The 19833-nt window shown below is 43.5% G+C and overlaps 1 protein-coding gene across 50 annotated transcripts in view; it reads right to left on the reverse strand.

Annotated features, from left to right (window-relative positions):
• obscnb (obscurin, cytoskeletal calmodulin and titin-interacting RhoGEF b) overlaps positions 1–19614 on the reverse strand; it is a 123979-nt gene extending 104365 nt beyond the window's left edge. For 30 of the 50 annotated variants that reach the window (XM_079530096.1, XM_079530081.1, XM_079530091.1 and 27 more), the window contains exons 1-9: positions 19302–19613; positions 12450–13545; positions 8991–9260; positions 8145–8405; positions 6709–7014; positions 5799–6065; positions 3699–3805; positions 2974–3142; positions 398–673 (exon numbers count right to left, since the gene is read on the reverse strand). In XM_079530096.1, the coding sequence (XP_079386222.1) occupies positions 398–673; positions 2974–3142; positions 3699–3805; positions 5799–6065; positions 6709–7014; positions 8145–8405; positions 8991–9260; positions 12450–13536 (2743 nt within the window). In that variant the 5' untranslated portion in view covers positions 13537–13545; positions 19302–19613. Of the gene's footprint in view, positions 1–397; positions 674–2973; positions 3143–3698; positions 3806–5798; positions 6066–6708; positions 7015–8144; positions 8406–8990; positions 9261–12449; positions 13546–19301 lie in introns of all 50 variants that reach the window. The other 20 variants (XM_079530107.1, XM_079530106.1, XM_079530101.1 and 17 more) reach the window with 5 other exon arrangements.
• Between the last annotated feature and the right edge of the window lie 219 nt (positions 19615–19833).

Below are 19833 nucleotides of genomic sequence, written 5' to 3' on the forward strand. Positions count from 1 at the left end.
AAACTGAAGGGATTATGTTGAGGGGACAATTCAATTAATTTGTGATCAATTAAGATGCTATGATACCATCCTGGTCTTCCCCGATTTAGACCTAAGGCTGATTCTAAAAAATGCCTTCTAAAACCTAACCTACGTTTTCAGAAAACCTTAAAATTCTTATTGAAAAAGAAAAAAATATATATATACAGCTATGTACTGTATGTTATGCTGCTACTAGTACAAACTGATGAGACACAGAGGAAGCACACACACACACACACACACACACACACACACACACACACACACACACACACACACACACACACACACACACACACACACACACACACACACACACACACACACACACACACACACACACACACACACACACACACACACACACACACCTTACCTTTAGTCTTGACCTGAAATGTGACTTTGTCTGCAGCTGTCTCACAGGAGTAGTGTCCTTCGTCACTTTTCTTGGCGCTCTTGATGACGAGTCTCCTCTGAGTCCCCTTTGAGGTGACGGTGATTCTTTGGTCCTCAGTGATCGCCACGTTATCTTTCTTCCAAACGACGACCCCGCTGGCAGTAGACACCTCGCAGCTCAGCTCAACGTCCCCTGAGCTGACCTGCGACACCCCCATGGGTCCTCTGGGCTTGTTCAAGAATTTGACGGGTTCATCTTAAAAGAAAAAGCAATAGAATTTATTTAAAAAAAATGCGCTCTACATAATCTTTATTACTGTCTACTACCACAGTGCAAAACTATCGTTTGTAACGTAATGTAACGTTTCTAAGATTTGCCTATTATTGTCGACTGACTCGATCAGCTAATTGCCTTTTTTATCACGTGGCAGTGAACAGCAGACTGGCAGGAAATGGGGAGAGAGAGAGATGGGGATTGACACGCAGCAAAGGTTGTCGGGATCGGGAGTCGAACCCGCGACATGCAGTCAGGCTGCATTAGCAGCATATAGGTGCCCGGACCACTACAAGCCACCCGGGCCATTTCTTTTAAAAACGAAAGACTTGAAAAGATGAGAAGCATAACGCATTATAACACATTCGCGACTAATGGTGTTTTCTGTGGTATATTCTTGTCTTTTCGTTGTTTTTGCGAAGTGAATTTGGCTTCAATTGAATTAATTTGGCTTAATTTCATTTCATTGGTTTGGTGTTTGAGGGGCGTTTCATTACGTGGGGGTGGGGTGTGGGTGGGGTGTCGACGAGGGTGTGAGTCATACTGGAGTTGATTACATGTTGATACAGAGGTCTATCTGATTGCAAACGGCTCGCACCTGCTGACAGTCTTCACAGCACGTCCTGTTCCTGCAAGCGATGTGGCATCTGTGAGACTGCTTGTCTCTACATATATTATATGTAGGCTAAATGCTGCACGCAGTCAGTTGTAGGTCAATCTCACTGAGCAGAACTAAAGCGTGTGTATCTGTGTAAGGTTTATAATGAATTGTTCCGATTTTACTTTTGTAATCATTAATCCATTGAGACCTGGAACGCATCCATGTCACGTTAGCGTTTAACCATTAATAGACTAGTTGCTTCTTTTGAGGGGCAGCTGAGTACAGTCAAGTGGGTTTTGAGTTTTAAGCTACATTTGTAAATCACTGTGGAAGAAAATAGGTTGAAGGGAACTTCAACCTATTTGAAGGGAACTTCAACCTATGCCTGCTTGACATTTTAATTCATGACGTGGCAAGCAGAATACTGTAGTCAAGGCAGTTAAGAACACCATCTTGCAGACTTGAATGCCATTCGTCAAAAGTAATAATATTATTACTGATTATTATTGCTAAGCTGAGCACATTTTTTACATACTGCCTTGTACAGTGAATTATGCTCAAACTTTTCAATTTCAAGGACCCCTAATTTGACATGCATTAGGGCCGGCCACGGAACCCTAATCTAAAAACATTTTCCAATATGGTAATTTGTTCCAGAATTCCTATATTGTCTATGTACATTACTGTAGTGAAATAGACAAAATAGCCATTCTTGTAGAATATTAAATGATTTAGCTGGGGACCCCCTGGAACACCCACGTTGAGTGAGTACTACACATAGGCAACTGGCAGCCCGGGGGCCATTATGCACTTATGCAGCCCCCACTTTCACTTAATTGTGGCCCTCGGGTTAATATCGGAATACTGATATATTATTGATTTCAGCTGTTACAATTCCAAAGTTCCAAACATGCAAACATGACTCGCTGTAATAATTACTTTAGTCTATAAATTAGTAGCTTAATGACTAGTATTACAATTTTATTGTCCTTTTTATGTCCAATGTATTTGTATTTAGTTCATAAAGTTAGCATAACTATAATTAAAGGCATTTGAAATTAAATAAAACATTTACTTTTCAGGATTCCAATTCAAAAACAGCAAAAAAGTATTCAGGATTTCAATTCAAATACGTATACAAAATAGAAGATCTACAAGCTCAAAGCACGTCACACTGCGGCGTGTTTTGAGCTCGTAGGTCGGCTATTTTTTGCCACGACAGTAATATGCAATGCCAGTGCGGGCCCTCTGGAGTGAGTGTGGAAATATAGTGGCCCTCTCCATTGTCAAAGTGGCCCACCCCTGCTAATGATTGAAGTGTTAACCCATTTTGGGCGGAAACCCCTTTTGGGGTTTTAAAGCATTGTTATACTTTAGCTATTGAAAAATAGCAGATCTACAAGCTCTTAGAGAACTTGTAGGTCTGCTATTTTTGAAAAATCGTGAATATGTGCCTCTAATCTTTGAATAAATATTATTACAGAGTGAACATTTTAACTCAAATCTTTGCTTCTGGGGAGGTCCCTGGAACAATATATTTTCAGATGGGGGGCGGAGGCATATTACATATCATTTGTGGGTCCTTGCCATGAAATATTGAGAACCACTGATACAGAAACATAAGGTTTTTTCAGAAAACCTTTTTTAAATTTCGACGTCAGGTCTACATGGGCTAATGTACCTTTCAGAGCGAGCTGTAGAGACAGTCTGTCGTCCTCTAGAACACATTCATAGACGCCCACATCCTCCTCGGTGACATTATGCACTGTGAGGGACCTCGTGCGCTCAGCAGTCCCAACCTCGTACTTCTTCCCCACTTTCACCTCTCGCCCATTTCTCATCCAAACCGCCTGGGAACAAGTGGAGAAAGAAAGAGAAATGCATCATGATATATTATAGAGCGTCGCAGTCCCGCCCCCCCTCGAGAGACCCGGAAAAGAATTCCCCGTTCATTTTCCTCATAGACTTTTCAAAAAGTATTTATTTAAAGACGTTTATGCCGTGGACAAAGCCAACGCTCGTCATGACAAATCATGACGATAAACACAATGTTTTGGGCCGAACAAATAATTAGAAAGAAGAAAAAAACGGCAGGTTACAACACTTGTTTTTGTTGTTTTTATTCTTTGTAATTATTTGTTTGGTCCAAAATATTGTGTTTGTTGTCATGATTTGTAACGACTCGAGTTGGCTTCGTACGACGCTTAAAAGGGTCTTTAAATAAATACTTTTTTAAATGTCTATGGGGAAAATGCATTGGGAATTATTTCCTGGGCCTGGCGTCGTCATGAAAGGGGGCGGGACTGTGACGCTCTATAAATAAGAAACAAGGTGAGGTGACAAGTACACGGATAACTACTCTGTGAAAGAGAAACGTAACATGGTAAAAAGTGTAAAATAACTCACGCGCGCATCATGAGTGGACACTTCAGCGGTCAGCTGAGCGCTTTCCTGGGCACTGCAGGTCACGACCTCTGTGTGAGCCGACTTGTTGGTGAACTTGACAGTTGCGACTGAAAATAGAGGTCTGGTGTCACACACTGAGATGCTGATCATAGAAAATCTACAGTACATGCCTCTGAATGTGTCCTACAGCAAATAGGCAGGTCGCCTGGCCAGTCAGTGGTGGTCAAATAGGCAGGTCGCCTGGCCAGTCAGTGGTGGTCAAATAGGCAGGTCGCCTGGCCAGTCAGTGGTGGTCAAATAGGCAGGTCGCCTGGCCAGTCAGTGGTGGTCAAATAGGCAGGTCGCCTGGCCAGTCAGTGGTGGTCAAATAGGCAGGTCGCCTGGCCAGTCAGTGGTGGTCAAATAGGCAGGTCGCCTGGCCAGTCAGTGGTGGACAAATAGGCAGGTCGCCTGGCCAGTCAGTGGTGGTCAAATAGGCAGGTCGCCTGGCCAGTCAGTGGTGGTCAAATAGGCAGGTCGCCTGGCCAGTCAGTGGTGGTCAAATAGGCAGGTCGCCTGGCCAGTCAGTGGTGGACAAATAGGCAGGTCGCCTGGCCAGTCAGTGGTGGTCAAATAGGCAGGTCGCCTGGCCAGTCAGTGGTGGTCAAATAGGCAGGTCGCCTGGCCAGTCAGTGGTGGTCAAATAGGCAGGTCGCCTGGCCAGTCAGTGGTGGTCAAATAGGCAGGTCGCCTGGCCAGTCAGTGGTGGTCAAATAGGCAGGTCGCCTGGCCAGTCAGTGGTGGTCAAATAGGCAGGTCGCCTGGCCAGTCAGTGGTGGTCAAATAGGCAGGTCGCCTGGCCAGTCAGTGGTGGACAGAAAATACATTTACTTTGTGTTGAATTTGTATGACTTTCACTACACTGCATTTCAAAAAATAAATATTGTACTTTTGACTCCACTACATTTCTAGGAAGGGAAAAAGTGCATTAAAGGGGCATTCCACTCATTTTCAACATTTTACTATGTCATTAATATACCTTAGAGCTGTTGTGTGGAAATAATAAAAAAGTCCCCCCATTCTGTGTTTCCTAGAACTGGAGGTCTGAAAAAAATCATTAACATGGTGAAACACATCTTGATGATGTCATCAAGATGTGTTTCACCATGTTAATAATTTTTTCATAATTACAGTTCTAGGAAACACAGAATGGGGGGACTTTTTATTATTATCACACAACAGCTCTAAGGTATATTAATGACATAGTAAAATGTTGAAAATGGGTGGTTTTCCCCTTTAACCACTTACAAACATAGTCAATCTACAAGCTCACAACGCGATGTGGGAAGCACTGAACATAATAAGACCATTGGTGGTTGCCATTTCCTTTTTGTCCCAATAAATGTTGGTGTGCTTAGTTTGTGGTAGGGATGTTAATGTCAGTGGCCTTGTGGTTAGAGTGTCCGCCCTGAGACTCGGAGGTCGGGGTTCAATCCCCGGCCGGGTCATACCAAAGACTCTAAAAATGGAAAAGTGGGGAGGAGGCTCCACAGGAGGCAACGCTGAGACTAGTGGCACAATGCTGTTGTATAAAGTATGAACGGATTGAATGCCCAAACAAAGTGCCACTTGAAAACATGACAAGTGGCGCAGTGTTGATTTCGTCGACTAAAACTAAGACGAAATAGACTACATTTTTCCACAGACGAAAACTAAATGGAAACTAAATGAAAACTAAGCTAAGACTAAATATACTGACAATTTCGTCAACAAATAAAAACTAGACTGAAATGTTAGGAAGGGACTAGTGAAAAAAAATTTACGACAGCATCAAGGCCCGCCAAAATACATTTTGTTCGACTAAATCAACTGTAGATTCAGTAAACTAAAACTAGACTAACACTAAAACAATCCAGGTGACTAAAATGTGACTAAAACTAAATGAAAACTATTCAAGAGACTACGACTAAAACTAAAATCAAAGATTTCTGCCAAAAACAACACAGGGTATAAAGTATGAACGGATTGAATGCCCAAACAAAGTGCCCCTTGAAAACATGCCAAGTGGCACAAAGCGTACAAATTCACCTCTTTACTGGCCGAGTGACGTGCTTTGCTTACCCTTCACAGTCAAGACGCAGCTAGTCTCGGAGCCACCGCCCACGAACTTGACCTCGGCCCCGTTCATGTCCATGGACACGTTGCGGATGACCAGCGTGTGTGTGTTCTTGGAGCGGGTGATGAGGTAGTCCGACCCGCTCCGCAGGAGGCGGCCGTTGATGGACCAGAAGGCGGAGCAGACTGCCGACAGCTCCACGGAGAGGGAGGCCTCCTCGCCGGTCGCCGCGGTGCAGTTCTTCAGACCCGTCGTCACCTCCGCTGTTGGTTCTGGAGGTGGGAGATCGTCCAAGACCAAAAGACACGTTAACGTCAATTATCACGTTAACGCATATAACTAATGTGTTCAAAACAAATCAAATCTGTCATCGTGAGTAATTATCAACTCTATTTATGGCTGGTGTCACTTCTCACATCACTCTGCGGTTGCTCTGTCCCCTGTACCATGTTCATTTGTCCTTGTATTGTATGCGTTTTTGTATGGATAGTTTTATCATCATTTTTAAGAGCCTGCTCAGGGACTACAGATGTAAATTAGCTTCTGGCTAACTCTGGCCCATTTATTACATGGATGTGAAAACTGACGTGACGTGTTGATTAATGAGCATTGTCCCTGTCAAATAAATAAAGAATAAATAATAGTAAGTAATGAATACAATTCAGCCAGCCACAACGTAGAGGGAAAAAAATCACACTTGTGTGAAGTGAAGGGCGCTCTTATCATGATAAATCATCATACATCAGATTCCGTGCTCAGCCAATCAAATCATCGCTATGGGGTACACGCATCGCTCAGCCAAACAAATCATCGCTGTGTGTGTGGGGTACACACAGACACACAACGCTTTGCATAGGAGGGGCTAAGCGCTCCTTTAAGAAACATAAACGTTAGACATTGCCATCATAGTCTTACCCAGGTAGAAGCTACCAGGCACCTCCAGGTAGGCGCTCTGGCCGTAGTCGTTGATGGCAGAGATGCGGAACTGAAAGCTGGACTCTTCGGTAAAGCTGCATATGGTCACCTGTGCCGTGGTGATGGTTTCTGTGGCGTTGCACCTCTGCCACGTCTGAGAGCCCACCTTCTTCCTCTCCACCAGGTAGCCCTTGATGGGCACCGGGCGGTCACTGTCGGGGGGAGACCACTGAAGGGTGATGGAGGACTCGGTCTTGTTCTGGACCACAGCGTCCACTGGGGGGTCTGGGGGATGCTTTCTGGCAGCTAGAACAGAGAGAGAGAGAGAGAGGATATGAGATATTAGGTAAATGAGACATGTATCCTCATCCGACAGGGTTCAAACAAGGATTTTCAAACAATGTGGGCAGTATTATGCGTGTCTTAAGTACCAGGTCTTATTACTTAACTTAAGACCTGGAGGCGTGATCAATGCCATTTGGCTATTCTGAGTGGCCAGCATTGACCACGCACGCCTCCAGGTCTTAAGTTAAGTCATAAGACCTGGTACTTAAGACACGCATAATACTGCCCTGTATGTTTAGCAGTTGGTTTTCCCTCTTATTGCTATACCTAATTAACTAATTCATGTGCCTTCAGCCAGCATTTTTCAAATGTTTAATTTGTCATTTTAATGCCAATAGAAAAATCCGCGATATACACACTATATCTCATTTTGACGGGGCAAGACTATAGTATTGGGACAATCAGTCCTGATGGTGGCGGTAACGTCACCATTTTGCCGATTCTGACCAAAGAGAGCGAGTGAACGATGACCACTTCCGGTTTGGATCAAAATATCCGGCAGTAGCTTTGCTACTGTGTTACACTCTCAGATGTCCGGAATGCTAAGCTATCATCGTATTTTTCATAACTAAGTCAAATTAAGCTCTAATCAAGCCCAAAACATCGCATTTTACGCAGCGATGCATGCGCGATCACGCGCGTGTGTGATCGACCGTGCACGCACGGATTTTCGGCCGGTTTTAGGAAGATTACATCGGCCGTTAGCCAAATTAGCTAAAAAATGCTAAATTTTGCGACAATAAGCTCCCGATTATTGGGAATCAATCGATTACGTCCATTACGTCATTGGCCATGATGGATTTATTGATTTCATTACGTCAATTACGTCATTGGCCATAAAGGGGTTAAGACACGCATAATACTGCCCTGTATGTTTAGCAGTTGGTTTTAGCCTCCTGGTGCGTGATATGGGTGGGAATTTCCACATAAACAAATGTATTGCCAAAACGTTGGGACGAACACAGGAAGTATTTGAATGTTGGATGACAAGAACTGAATCGTCCCAGGGCAATAAAGCCTCGTGGTATTACAAGCAAATCAAATCACAGGTCAAATTCTTTTTTGCTTTTGACCCAGCCATGGGTCCTCACCGGTGACAGAGAATCGCGTGGATGTCTTGCAGTCTCCAGCCATGAAAGCCACCTCTCCGGAGTCATCCGCGTGGCATTCTCTGATAGTGAGCGTGTACTGTCTGAGCACGCAGGCGATGGAAATCCGGGAATCTTCCTTCAGCCTTTCGCCGTTGCGGGTCCAATAGGCGTCCGGACATGGGCGCTCCAGCTCCACACAGAAAATGACAGTGTCACTGACGGGAACAACCGTCCTTCTGGGAAGCTTCTTGGTAATGTTGCCTGGGAATTTAAAGGAATTTGGAATTAAAAGGATTTCTAGAAGTAATGTCACCTTCTTAAACTATTGGCTTAAATAATATTTTTTTAAGGTTTTTAGGGGGAAAAAAAACTGATCCAAAACACAACTATGATGATATTTCTTAATCATTTCACCAAAAACATTTATACAAAATTAGGACTATTTAACTTAAAATAACACTGTCTGCTAGTTATGTGACATAAGAGGATTAAATAGAATTAAACAGGATTACATTTAGACTTAAGCCAATTTACTTAATGACTTATTCCTGATGACATCTCAAAAAGACATCTCAAATCTTGAGATTTATGATCCATGATCCTTTTCAATTAGGACTTTGGCGATTTGACCAGAGGCACGTGGCCAATGCCATGAGGAGCTGACTTAGGTAAAACAAAATCCTCAAAAAAATGACTTAGGCCATTAGTTTAAGAAGGTGGCAATATTAATCTTACTCAATTGGAAGCATTATAATGTACGTATGCACAGTGGACGGTACACATGATCAAACTATGGACGAAGAAGTGGAGGAGACGTTATAAAAAGGTGCGTTGCGTTCTTCATACCCAGCACGGAGAGCTCGGCCACCGTGCGGCTGCCCTCGTTCATCTCGCAGATGTAGACGGCGTCGTCGTTGGTGGAGACGTTGTGGATGGTGAGCAGGCGCAGCGTTCCCTCCTCCTCGATGTGGTACTTGTTGCTCTGCTCCAGGCACGTCTCCTCCATGAACCACCTGGTCTTGGTGTGCGCGCCGGGCACCTCGCACAGCAGCTTGGCCGACTCCTTCTCCTTCACCTCCACGTCTTGCAGCTTCTTTCTGAACGGCACTTTGGGCTCTGACACCATAGAAGATAGACACATTTTCACAATTAACCCATTTAGGCCCGACCTCAAAATTAAAAAAAAAATCTTCTAAATCCTCCAGTTTTCTGAAATAAATATTTTCACGATTTTTCGAAAATAGCAGACCTACAAGCTCGTAGCGCGCCACTCGGTGGCGCGCTATGAGCTTGTAGATCTGCTATTTTTCAATAGCTAAATTACAACATAATGTTTAAAACACCAAAAGGGGTTTCCGCCCAGAATGGGTTAAAAAAAAATAGCAGATCTACGAGCTTGTAGATCTGCTATTTTTCAACAGCTAAAGTTTAAAATAACGGTTAAAGTGGTTCAAAGCTGTAAGGTGACACAGATGCGTCCTAAATAGCTTAAATAAATAAATGACTACCTTCTGAACGGCACTTTGGGCTCTGGCACGATGAAAAGTGACAAAATGTTTGTTACATTACATCATGGGTGTGACATCAAATGTGTTATGTCTTAATCCCCCCCCCAACCCCCCCAAAAGCAAAGATACGAGTTAAAAACGTTTGCTGTGAAAGAATATATTTTTTAAGATTTGCACCACATTTTCACAATTAAAAAAAATAAAAATAGCAGATCTACAAGCTTGTAGTGCGGGATGCTGTGCCGCGCTATGAGTTTGTAGATCTGCTATTTTTGAACAGCTGAAGTTTAAAATAATGGTTAATGTGGTAACAGCAGACCAGCACAGGGGTATGGGAGGCTTTCATGTACAGTACTGTGTAGGAAGCGGCCAAACGACCAAAGGGTTTAAAGTAAATGTATGTATGTTTTAAGTATGAAGTAGCTAATGTGAAACTATTACCCTTGAGACACGACTCTGGAATCTGGATATGAAAATCCATGGATTGATGGATTCCTTATAAGTATGCAGTATTTTTGCCAGGTGAAGCCTGGCCTACATCCTCTGCTGTTGGCTATTTAGCGACCAAGTCATGATTGGCTGCCCCTAAGCCAATGGTATACTCTGAAACGCCGCCTAAGCCAATGAGGGTCTGCACTCTGCACCACTCGTGTAGCCAATCGCGTAGTAGGGACCTAGTCATGATTGGCTGCCTGTATTAGCAACCTAGTCATGATTGGCTGCCTACTAAGCCCTGCCCCGCACCGCGGAAGTCTGCAACCACACTGCATGCAACGCCGCCGCAGCTCAAAGCTACTGACAACCGCTGCTAATGTTATGAGCTAACTGGAGAGCAGGAAAGCCACAACAAAACGCCGTGATTGAACCACGAACAGAACGTCGGAAACGAACGCAAACAACGGCCGTGAGGTTGTGACACAGCAACATACACGTTCAAAAAGTAATAACAATAATATGGGAGAAAAAAAAAGGAAAAAAAATGGGGACAGATGCACGACGGAGACCGCTTGTTTCACCTGGCAGTTAATGATACGCGTGTCATTCTTGTTTTAAATCTGTTCAATTCAACACCACACATCACGGTTTCAACGTCACATCTTATCCATCAACAAGCTTAGAATCAGGGTTCACGCCAACAATTTGACCAATGTGTGCTTACTTAAGCAAACGAGTGTTAACATATGGCACTCTAACATGAGTTATGGAAGATGTCCACTGGGTACAGTAAATCATTCAAAATATTCATAAAGTAAAGCTAATATTTGTGCTCCCTAGAAATGTGTGAACCTGTAAAAAGAGAATATAGAATAGTTCTAAATTTAGGCTGGTTCTGGTTGACTTGTAAGTCCATTCCAAGACTTAAAAAAGATCTGTGTCAAAGGTAAGCATTCTTAAAAGACGGAACAAATGTCGTACACCTCGGCTCCATATATGCAGTTACTGTATGTATGGAGCCAGATCGTGCAACATTGTATTTCCTCTTTATTATTATTATTATTATTGTTGTTTATTCCCAGTTGCCAGCCCCTCACCACAACCTTTGGTGTTAGTGAACTTTACTGCTAAAAGGTAAGCATTCTATCAGACCAACTGTTTAAGTCCTGAATCTGAACTGTTGTTTGAGTGTCCAGAAACATTGATAAATGTGTCGTTTTGGCTGCACTTTAGATTAGGTTCATGTAGGCATATTAATGCCTTTCAATTTCAGTAGAAATGAAGGTTTAATTTCATGTGTTCATTGTGTTGTATGTTGTAGTGAAAGAGACACTTTCATTTCACTTTCTGTGACCTTTCCCAGTACACTGACAGTGTATGCCAGGGTAATCAGATGAACCTATGTGATGAATATGCACACCCAAGTGTAAAGGGCAGAGGTGTGCTGTCCTCTCTCGTGTAAAGCCTCTAATCTAGCACACAGAGTACACCGTAACATGTGGAGTGTTCATTTTTACACTCTTATCAACACTCCCAATATTACTGTGTCTATCCATTATCTTGCCCATCCCAGCAGTATAAAGGCTACAATGACATTCCAGCCAGCAGCATTAAATGGAGTGGAAGGTGAACAATCGTCATTGACAAATTCATGTCTGTGGCCCCCGGCCAATCAGGCCTGGTTCAAAGATAGTTCCCGTATCAGTGGGTGAATGACTAACATAGCAACTGTGAGCTACTCATCACCAGCAGAAAATAGATGCAACACAACACCCCTCTTTCATAACACACCAGGGGCTTCAAACTTGTTGTGCAAAGCCACACATGTACCTGTAAGCACAACTTTATTTCATCTGATCCATCTATCTATCCATCTATCCGTCCATCCATTGCAATAACAAATATAGACCTCGAGATTATCAGCGCAAATAATAATTTCACAATTCTTCTCAGCTTCTCACTGAATGCTGTTGACTGCGTCGACGTAGGCCTACTGTACATGATCACTTACTCTTGTACCCCTTAACTTTTAGCATTGACATTTAACATGCATTCTGTCAACTACAGTATGTTCCAGGGCTGTTCTTGCAACTGTTCTACTGCTCCATCATGTTAGGTTGTCATTACATGGCACAGTTTCTGAAAATAGATTAAAGCTGCATTGGAGACACGTCTGCAATATAATAGCAACATTTCGCTGAATATCCACCACGTTTATGAATTGTATTATTGGAAGAAGATATGAAAGAGTTATTATAAACCATGAATTAATCCGGAAATAAACATGATGCAACAAGGGACATATCACACAGTCTCTCTCGTTCAGTTTCTAGCAAACCCAGATTTATCAACGTCAGCTTACCTTTGACAATAACCAACACAGCGCTGTAGGTCTGACCAGCCAGGTTGGTGGCATTGCAGGTGTAGAGGCCATTATCGGTCTGCTTGCAGTACAAGATCTTGAGGACGAAGTTCTCGGCGTGGTCTTCATAGATGACGTGTCTGCGGCCCTCGCCGATGTTCACGCTGTCCTTCCTCCAGATGCTGTGGGGCTTGGGGTGCCCCGTCACGAAACAGCTGAGCTTGGCGTGCTTGCCCTCCGTCACCGTGCAGGTGCGCGTGAACACTCCCTTGGGAAGCTTGGCCATGACGGATGCCCTCATGTCGTGCTCCGGATTCAGAGCGGGGAGTCCGTCGGTGATGCTGGCGGAGGTCGAGGAGGAGGAAACGGAGGAGCGGATTTCTTCGGCGTGATAGATGGAGATGTCCTTGTTCATTTCCTCCTTGCGCTTCATCAGGTGAGACAGGAGGGAGGTCTTGTCCGAGCTCAGGTGACGAGCGTCCTGGTTGTCCACGACGAGCGCAGCGGCGGCCTGTGCTCGGCCCGCAGAGTTCTGCGCTCTGCAGATGAAGGTGCCGCTGTCCAGGCTGCGGACACTTTGGATCCTCAGGGAGCTGCTGTCGCCGTTGGAGACGATCTTGATGCGGTTGGTCACCCCCAAGTAGCGGCCGTCCTTCTCCCAGTCGAAGTTGGGTTCAGGGTAGGCCGCCACCCGGCAGTGGAAAACGACATCACCTCCCAAACCCACGCGTGCAGAAGTGGGTTTCACCAAGAAAGAAGGAGCCCTCTGTGCCATCTCCGACGGCAGGCTCACTTTGAGGGTCACGGCGGCATATGCCTCGCCGACATTGTTCCTGGCCCGGCATATGTACTGACCGCTGTCGTCCAGCGTTAGGTCGTAGACCGTGAGGCGGTACACGTCGCCATCCTCCACCGTCTTGAAGCGTCCGCCGGACGTCAGCACCAACTTGCCCTTCTCCCAGGTGATCAGAGGGGTCGGGTTGCCTACGATGGTGCAGCTCAGGGTGGCATCCTTGCCCACGCACACCGAGAAAGCCTTGGGCCGGGTGAGGAACCTCGGGACTCCTCCAAACATGTCCTGATCCATTATTTTGTCCTGCAATCATATAGGTGAAAAATAAAATGACAGTTAAAGAGCTGTCAATCACAATCAGAATAAACTATTGTCACATCACAGTTCACATCACAACATAAAGAGGGGGGGGGGTTGTTTATGTGCATAGTTCATTTTTCCAAAAAATACAAGAAAGGGAAGAAGGGGGAGGGGGGGAGGGGAGGGGGGTAAGGAGATCAAGGCAGGAAAGAAGAACGTTTTGAGCGCTATTACCACTGAAAGTACAAGTAAAGGGTTTCAGATCATTTAGAAGCTTGTTTATCTTATTACAGGCTGCAACCAAAGGGTCAAAGTTCATCTATTTTAATTTGTATTTATTTTTAAAGCAATATGCTGTATCAGAGCCACGTTAAAGCTGCACCATGTAACTTTTGTTTCATGAATAAAATGTAATGTTGTCCAAACTCTATGGTAGAGTATGTTAATACAATATAACTTATACAATTGGGGTGGTTGTATTTTGTCTCACTGCTCTTTATTGAGACATCAGGTCAAAGGTCATGGCTCACCTATAGACACAGGAATTTTGACCCTGAAGGTCAAGATTCAATTTATCCCCATAGCAAGCAGGCAGGCTATATTAGCTCAATGGTAATGGCACTTCAGTGTTTGACTTTAGTATAGATGGGACTATACTAGAAGAATGAGGCAACAATAGACTTTCAGTACTTCTTGATATTCCATCCAATCCATGTCTGATTTGTTACATGTACAGCATGTCTTTGCAGCCATTTTGCTATCTTACTTGATTTTGTCATTATCCCCAATCATCTCAACTTTAAATGATGTCTCCATCTGCTATGACAACACCCACATATTGTGTGTATAAATCATGGTTGGCGAATGCGCATAAAATAGACAGCAGAGATGCCATTTTTAAAAAGGGAAACAAGTCTTCAGCCACCATACCCCTTGTCATACACATCATTGGCTTGCAGACATGTAGCCCCAGGGGCATTTCTATAGTAGCATTGTTTAAGTTGATGGGAGGCAGCCGGTTTTATAATTCAGCGTGCAATGGTGTCGAGAATAGATCTGCGACTGCAAGTATAAATTAAGCATTAGTGGCATCTTCCCATGGAAGAAGTCTTCCTGAATTGAATTTCATGTGTTAAATTGACCTATAAGCCCCTCCCCAAACTGCTATGGTCCAATCACAGCTAAGCATAACATGGAAGGCCTTGTTGACGGATTTGGAAGAGATTTTGAAGGTCTAGTTCCCAAAATGAACCAGTATTTAATGCGTAAAATCCATGATATTTACATTGGAATGAATGAGCCCGGCTGGAAAGTGTCCAAGTGGGAGTGTCTAAGTGGGAGAGGCCGGTCTTAGCTAAAGGTCCATTTGAAGAACTTTATTGGTGTCGCTCGAGTCCCAATGGATCTCTGACTTCATGTGGCCAGTGTGTGACTTCAGTCATCTACAGTGGTTCTTAAACCTTTTCATGTCAAGGACCCCCAAAATGATACTCATTAGCCCGTGGACCCCCATTTGAAAATATATGCCATGCCAAGGACCCCCATAACAGAAGATTGTTACGGCTCTAGCAGTGATTTTCAACCATTTTTATTTCAAGGGCCCCCGGTTTGACCTGAATTAGGCTTAGCTGGGGACCCCCTGGAACTCACTCAAGGACCCCTAGGGGTCCCCGGACCCTACTTTGGGAACCACTGATCTACAGCAGGGTTTCACAAAGTCCAGGGCTTGCCTCAGAATACTTTGACAATATTTGGAATGCAATACATCAATATCACTTCAGTTTAGCCACTTAGATTCTCTAAGTCTATTAAGTACTTGGTGCATTCTTTTTCAATCTACACCAAATCTTGGCCAAAAATAGCAGATCTACAAGCTCACAATGTGTCATGCTGTGACACGTTGTGAGCTTGTAGATCGGAGTTTTAAGTTTTAATCGTGACCAGTGTTGTAGTGCTACTTTTAGAAGTGGGGGGACGCCCCATGCATGCGCGCACACATGCACGCGCATTTGCGTGCACGTGTGCAACGCGCACAGACACACTATTAAAACATGCAGACGTGTGTAGCCCATTTAGAAACAGGGTTTACAATGCTTGATCGTATCCATAAAAGTCCAAAAACTTGAGCGAAGTGGGGTATGCCCCCAATATGAAAGTACAGTTCAATATTTCCAAAAGCAGAACACGTACAGTATATGTGCAAATAATTGTGGAGGTATTTCTGTGGTGTGCTTGTAGTTTGCTTGAGAATTTTGGCACTGATCCAGTTTGTGAGATTAGGACTACTATTCCAGCACTGTCTGCACAGAGTGATCTTAGTACATAGAAATACTAAACAGAGCCACAATTGCTGCTATTTGTCCCAACAGTTTTATACAAATGCAAAACATTGAAATATTGCTGGCAAATTTTATCCCAAGCTAACTTTTCCTACATTTCTACCAGCAAATGCACAATCTCTAGACGCTAGACTCCAGCAGAGCAACACCATGCAAAAAAGCAGTGTGTCTGCACTAGCATACAGTATCAAAATGTCATGCATGTTTAACTTTAGCTACAGTATCACCACATGTCTGCCTTTAGGGAGCTATCTTTAGGGCCAAGTTCAACCTCCAGCAACATTAAATAATGTCTATAACCTGCATTTCTTACATCTTAAAATATAGTGAAATAATATTGTAACCCCTTCAAGAACTTTGAGGTTTTGGGTGCAGCTCCATCAGTACGTTTAGGCATCCAGTGCCACCTACATTAATGCGACAGGATGAATACATGACAGCCAGGATACTGTACTCTCTCTAAAATAGGCTAAACCAGTGGTTTTCAGCGTGGACCCTGGGGACCCCCCAGGGGTCCTGGCTTGAGGGGGTCATTGATTGTATTTTTTATGCATTAATGTGAATCACAGAAAATGGGGCTAATTTTTGAGGGGCGCTATCCCCTTTTATGTCACAAACATTGAAGACAAAAGTGTGTAAACACAAACATTGAAGACAAAAGTGAGGACGCAAATTGTGATTGGCCAGAATTAGATGTATTGATGATGTATGATGACGGGTGTGATTTTTGAGGGGCGCTAGCCCCTCCTATAAACAGCTAAAGCCTAGTGTAGATTCTGTCTGAACACATTCAATGCCATTGACAATGAATGGAGAATTTTAGGTCATACGTGTCAAATCGGCAAATGTATGCCGGTAGGCACTGGGTACCCTTGGCTAATAAGGGACCACCATTCTTGATGATGATGTACAATGATGTACGATGATTAGAGCGCCCCTCACTTCACACAGGTATGATTTTTGAGGGGAGCTTCTTAATTCATTTTTTATTGGATGATGTACGACGACAAGAGCGCCCCTCACTTCACACGAGTGGGATTTTTATTAAGCTATATTGCTGCACGTGGCTTCAGCATCATAATTGATGCATTAATGTATGTTTTGTATTCGTAATCCAAATCTCCAAAGTAACTAGTACTGTACGTGTCAAATAATTGAAGTGGAATAAAAAGTAAAATATTTGCCTCTGAGATGTTAGAAGTCGCCTAAGTAAGTAAGCCTTGCCGAGCCATGAGGCCCATAGGGCAGGAGCCTACAGTATCTCCTGTTCCTGTAGCGTAAGGCAGCTTGATGTACAAGTACACCCCCTGGACATGACGCTAGTATGTCACAGGGGACTTAATTCCAACCCTTGATGCTGAGTGCCAAAGCAGGGAGGGCACACTGGGTCCCATTCTTCAGAGTCTTTGGTATGACCCGGGCGGGGATTGATCCCCGACCTCACAGTCTCAGGGGCGGGCACTCTAACCACTGGTTTTGGAGTGGAAGTGTCAAACTCACAACATGGAATTAGCCTCCTCAAGTAGGCTAAAGTGACCACAAAAGTAGTACCACAAAACTGTACATAAATAGCAGGCCTACAGACCGTACGTGAGTATAGGCTCTTATAATTACTTTCCACCACTGACAAACAAACCAGTAACATGATAACAAGCCAAGGTAGAAATAAAATAGTATTGACCTCTGAACTTGGTAGAATCTGCACCTGGCTCGCTGATAACAAACTATCATTACACCTGGGAAAAACTATCTATTCTCTTTGGATCAAATAGCAATCTCAGCAAGGACGACGGCTTCTCGGTTAACGTGGGTGACAAATGACAATCAGAAGAAAAGACAAAATTAATTAAGCTCCAAACATCCCAAAACAAACTGGTCGGGCTATTACTTGGCCTTACTCCCAGAACCCACCTCACCCCTGCTTATTTTGATTGGAATAGTTTAGGGCTGACTACAGAATAGAGCAACTTGCAATGGGCCTGGTCTACAAGATTCGCTATACACCACTAAGATACCCATGATGGCTGTCAAACATACCTCCTGAATGTCAACGAAGTCCACGATCACAACACCATAGGGAGTTCCACATGTATATGATTTCTTTTTTGCATAGAAGCGTATATTTGTATATCTTTAAATGTTTTGATGAATTGAAAATGGTGGACCCTCATATAAACAAATATTTTTTTGCTTTATCCCTGACCTGTACCTTCCTTGAACTGCACCCAATAGGCTCCCCATTCTGCAAAACTGTTAATACAAATTTCAATCAATAAAATTAACGTATGCCTTCAACATTACCACCACAGCAGGCTGCAGCTGACAGTAGTATAGGCTTAATTAGTATGCCTCCTCCTAGGCCTCCTAGCTCCTACCATACTTTACTAGAATCATTCATTAGTACAATGATATTTGAGTAGCCTAGCTATGTTGAGCCTATGTTAATTGATGAGTTCTCAGTTCTCGCCGTATCCCTGTCAAACTATGAGCATGTTGGCAAATTTGGCAACATGTCGTTGCCACTGTGTGAACAGGCGCAGAGCGTGTGTGTGAGGGATGGAGGCGGAGCAGTGTGACTGCCTGCTGTGCTCTTCACTATACAGTAGGCTAATAGACAATGCAAAACAAAACAAAAGCCTAATATAGCTACAACAAACTTAATATATAAGTCTGAGAAGGGAAATTTTAAGATTGTTGTTATTATTATAGATTTTTAAGATAAATAAGATAGTTAAACAGTAGGCTAATAAGAGATGAGGGGCTTGGAGCAATAGCCTATCCGAGGCTTAAGACCCTAACCGCCCCTTCCCTTTTGGACCTCAATGGCTCAGAGTCAGAGCATAAAGTCAAAGTCATAGTAAATTAATTATACATAATAATTCCTTTTAAACAAGGTCGAACGGCACAGATATGTGTCTTTCAAAGGGTGACATTTGTCAGCTTTGTCACCTCACTCCTCTGAAACGCCTGTCCCAAAAATAACCTCAGCTGTCAGACCCCGTCTCTGTCATTGCCATTTGTAGAAGAGAAGTCAGATCAGCTGCTTGATAATGCTCCCACTTCAGAAAGAAACTTCATTTTGAACAATGACAATGAACTGAAATAGTTTCCAGACTTTCACATGGCTGTCTGTGGCATTGCTATATCATTCATGGTTAAGTTAGTGATCTTAATATGTGCGCATTAAATATTAAAGCCATATGACTAATATGAAATAAGTGGACAAGTACAAATGTGAATTCAAACCAAACAATGATTAGCCTTACAATTAGCCTATGCAATTATAATGCTATACTGACAGGCCTGCATTTCGCTATCCTTGCAGCAGTTAGAAAAAGTTGCACATTTGATTTGAGAATGTTTTGGTGATAACTGCCTATATGTTCCATGAAAGATATTACTTTAAAATAACTTTATCACCTTGAGTCTTCAGCCACACTCAGGTAACACAGATGTTGTCAATCATGTGGACACAAACTTCGGTTGGCTGTGTCGATTTCCGGGAAAATAATCCAGAATTTGTCTTTAAAAAAGAAATCCACAAAAACGATCTTGCCAGAGGTTATATTTCCAAATGATAGTGTATCCAGGATAGTGTGTGTGGAACATCCCCCAGTCTCCTGCGGTGGGCGGTGGACTACGCTTCTTTTTCTTTCTTCTGTGGTAGCCTACCTCATGATGCCAACTAGCTGCCGTTCCTATTTCGGTGCAGCCTCCCTTCTAAAATAGACGTGTCATTTACTGTAGACTGTAGAGATAGCCTGTGCTGGTCAAGAGGGGAAGAAAAGCAGATTGGCCTGCTGGCGTCTCTCCTAGATAATAGACTGCATTTGTTGTTGTAAGCTAGTATCCATCCGCCCACCAGGCCTATAGGACAGCTAAAACAATATTAGGCTACCTGCAGTAGCCTGCCCTATAGGCTACTCTTCAAATAATGCCAGACTCATTATTT

This window comes from Electrona antarctica (assembly GCF_951216825.1).
Source record: "Electrona antarctica genome assembly, chromosome: 19".
NCBI classification, from domain to species: domain Eukaryota; kingdom Metazoa; phylum Chordata; class Actinopteri; order Myctophiformes; family Myctophidae; genus Electrona; species Electrona antarctica.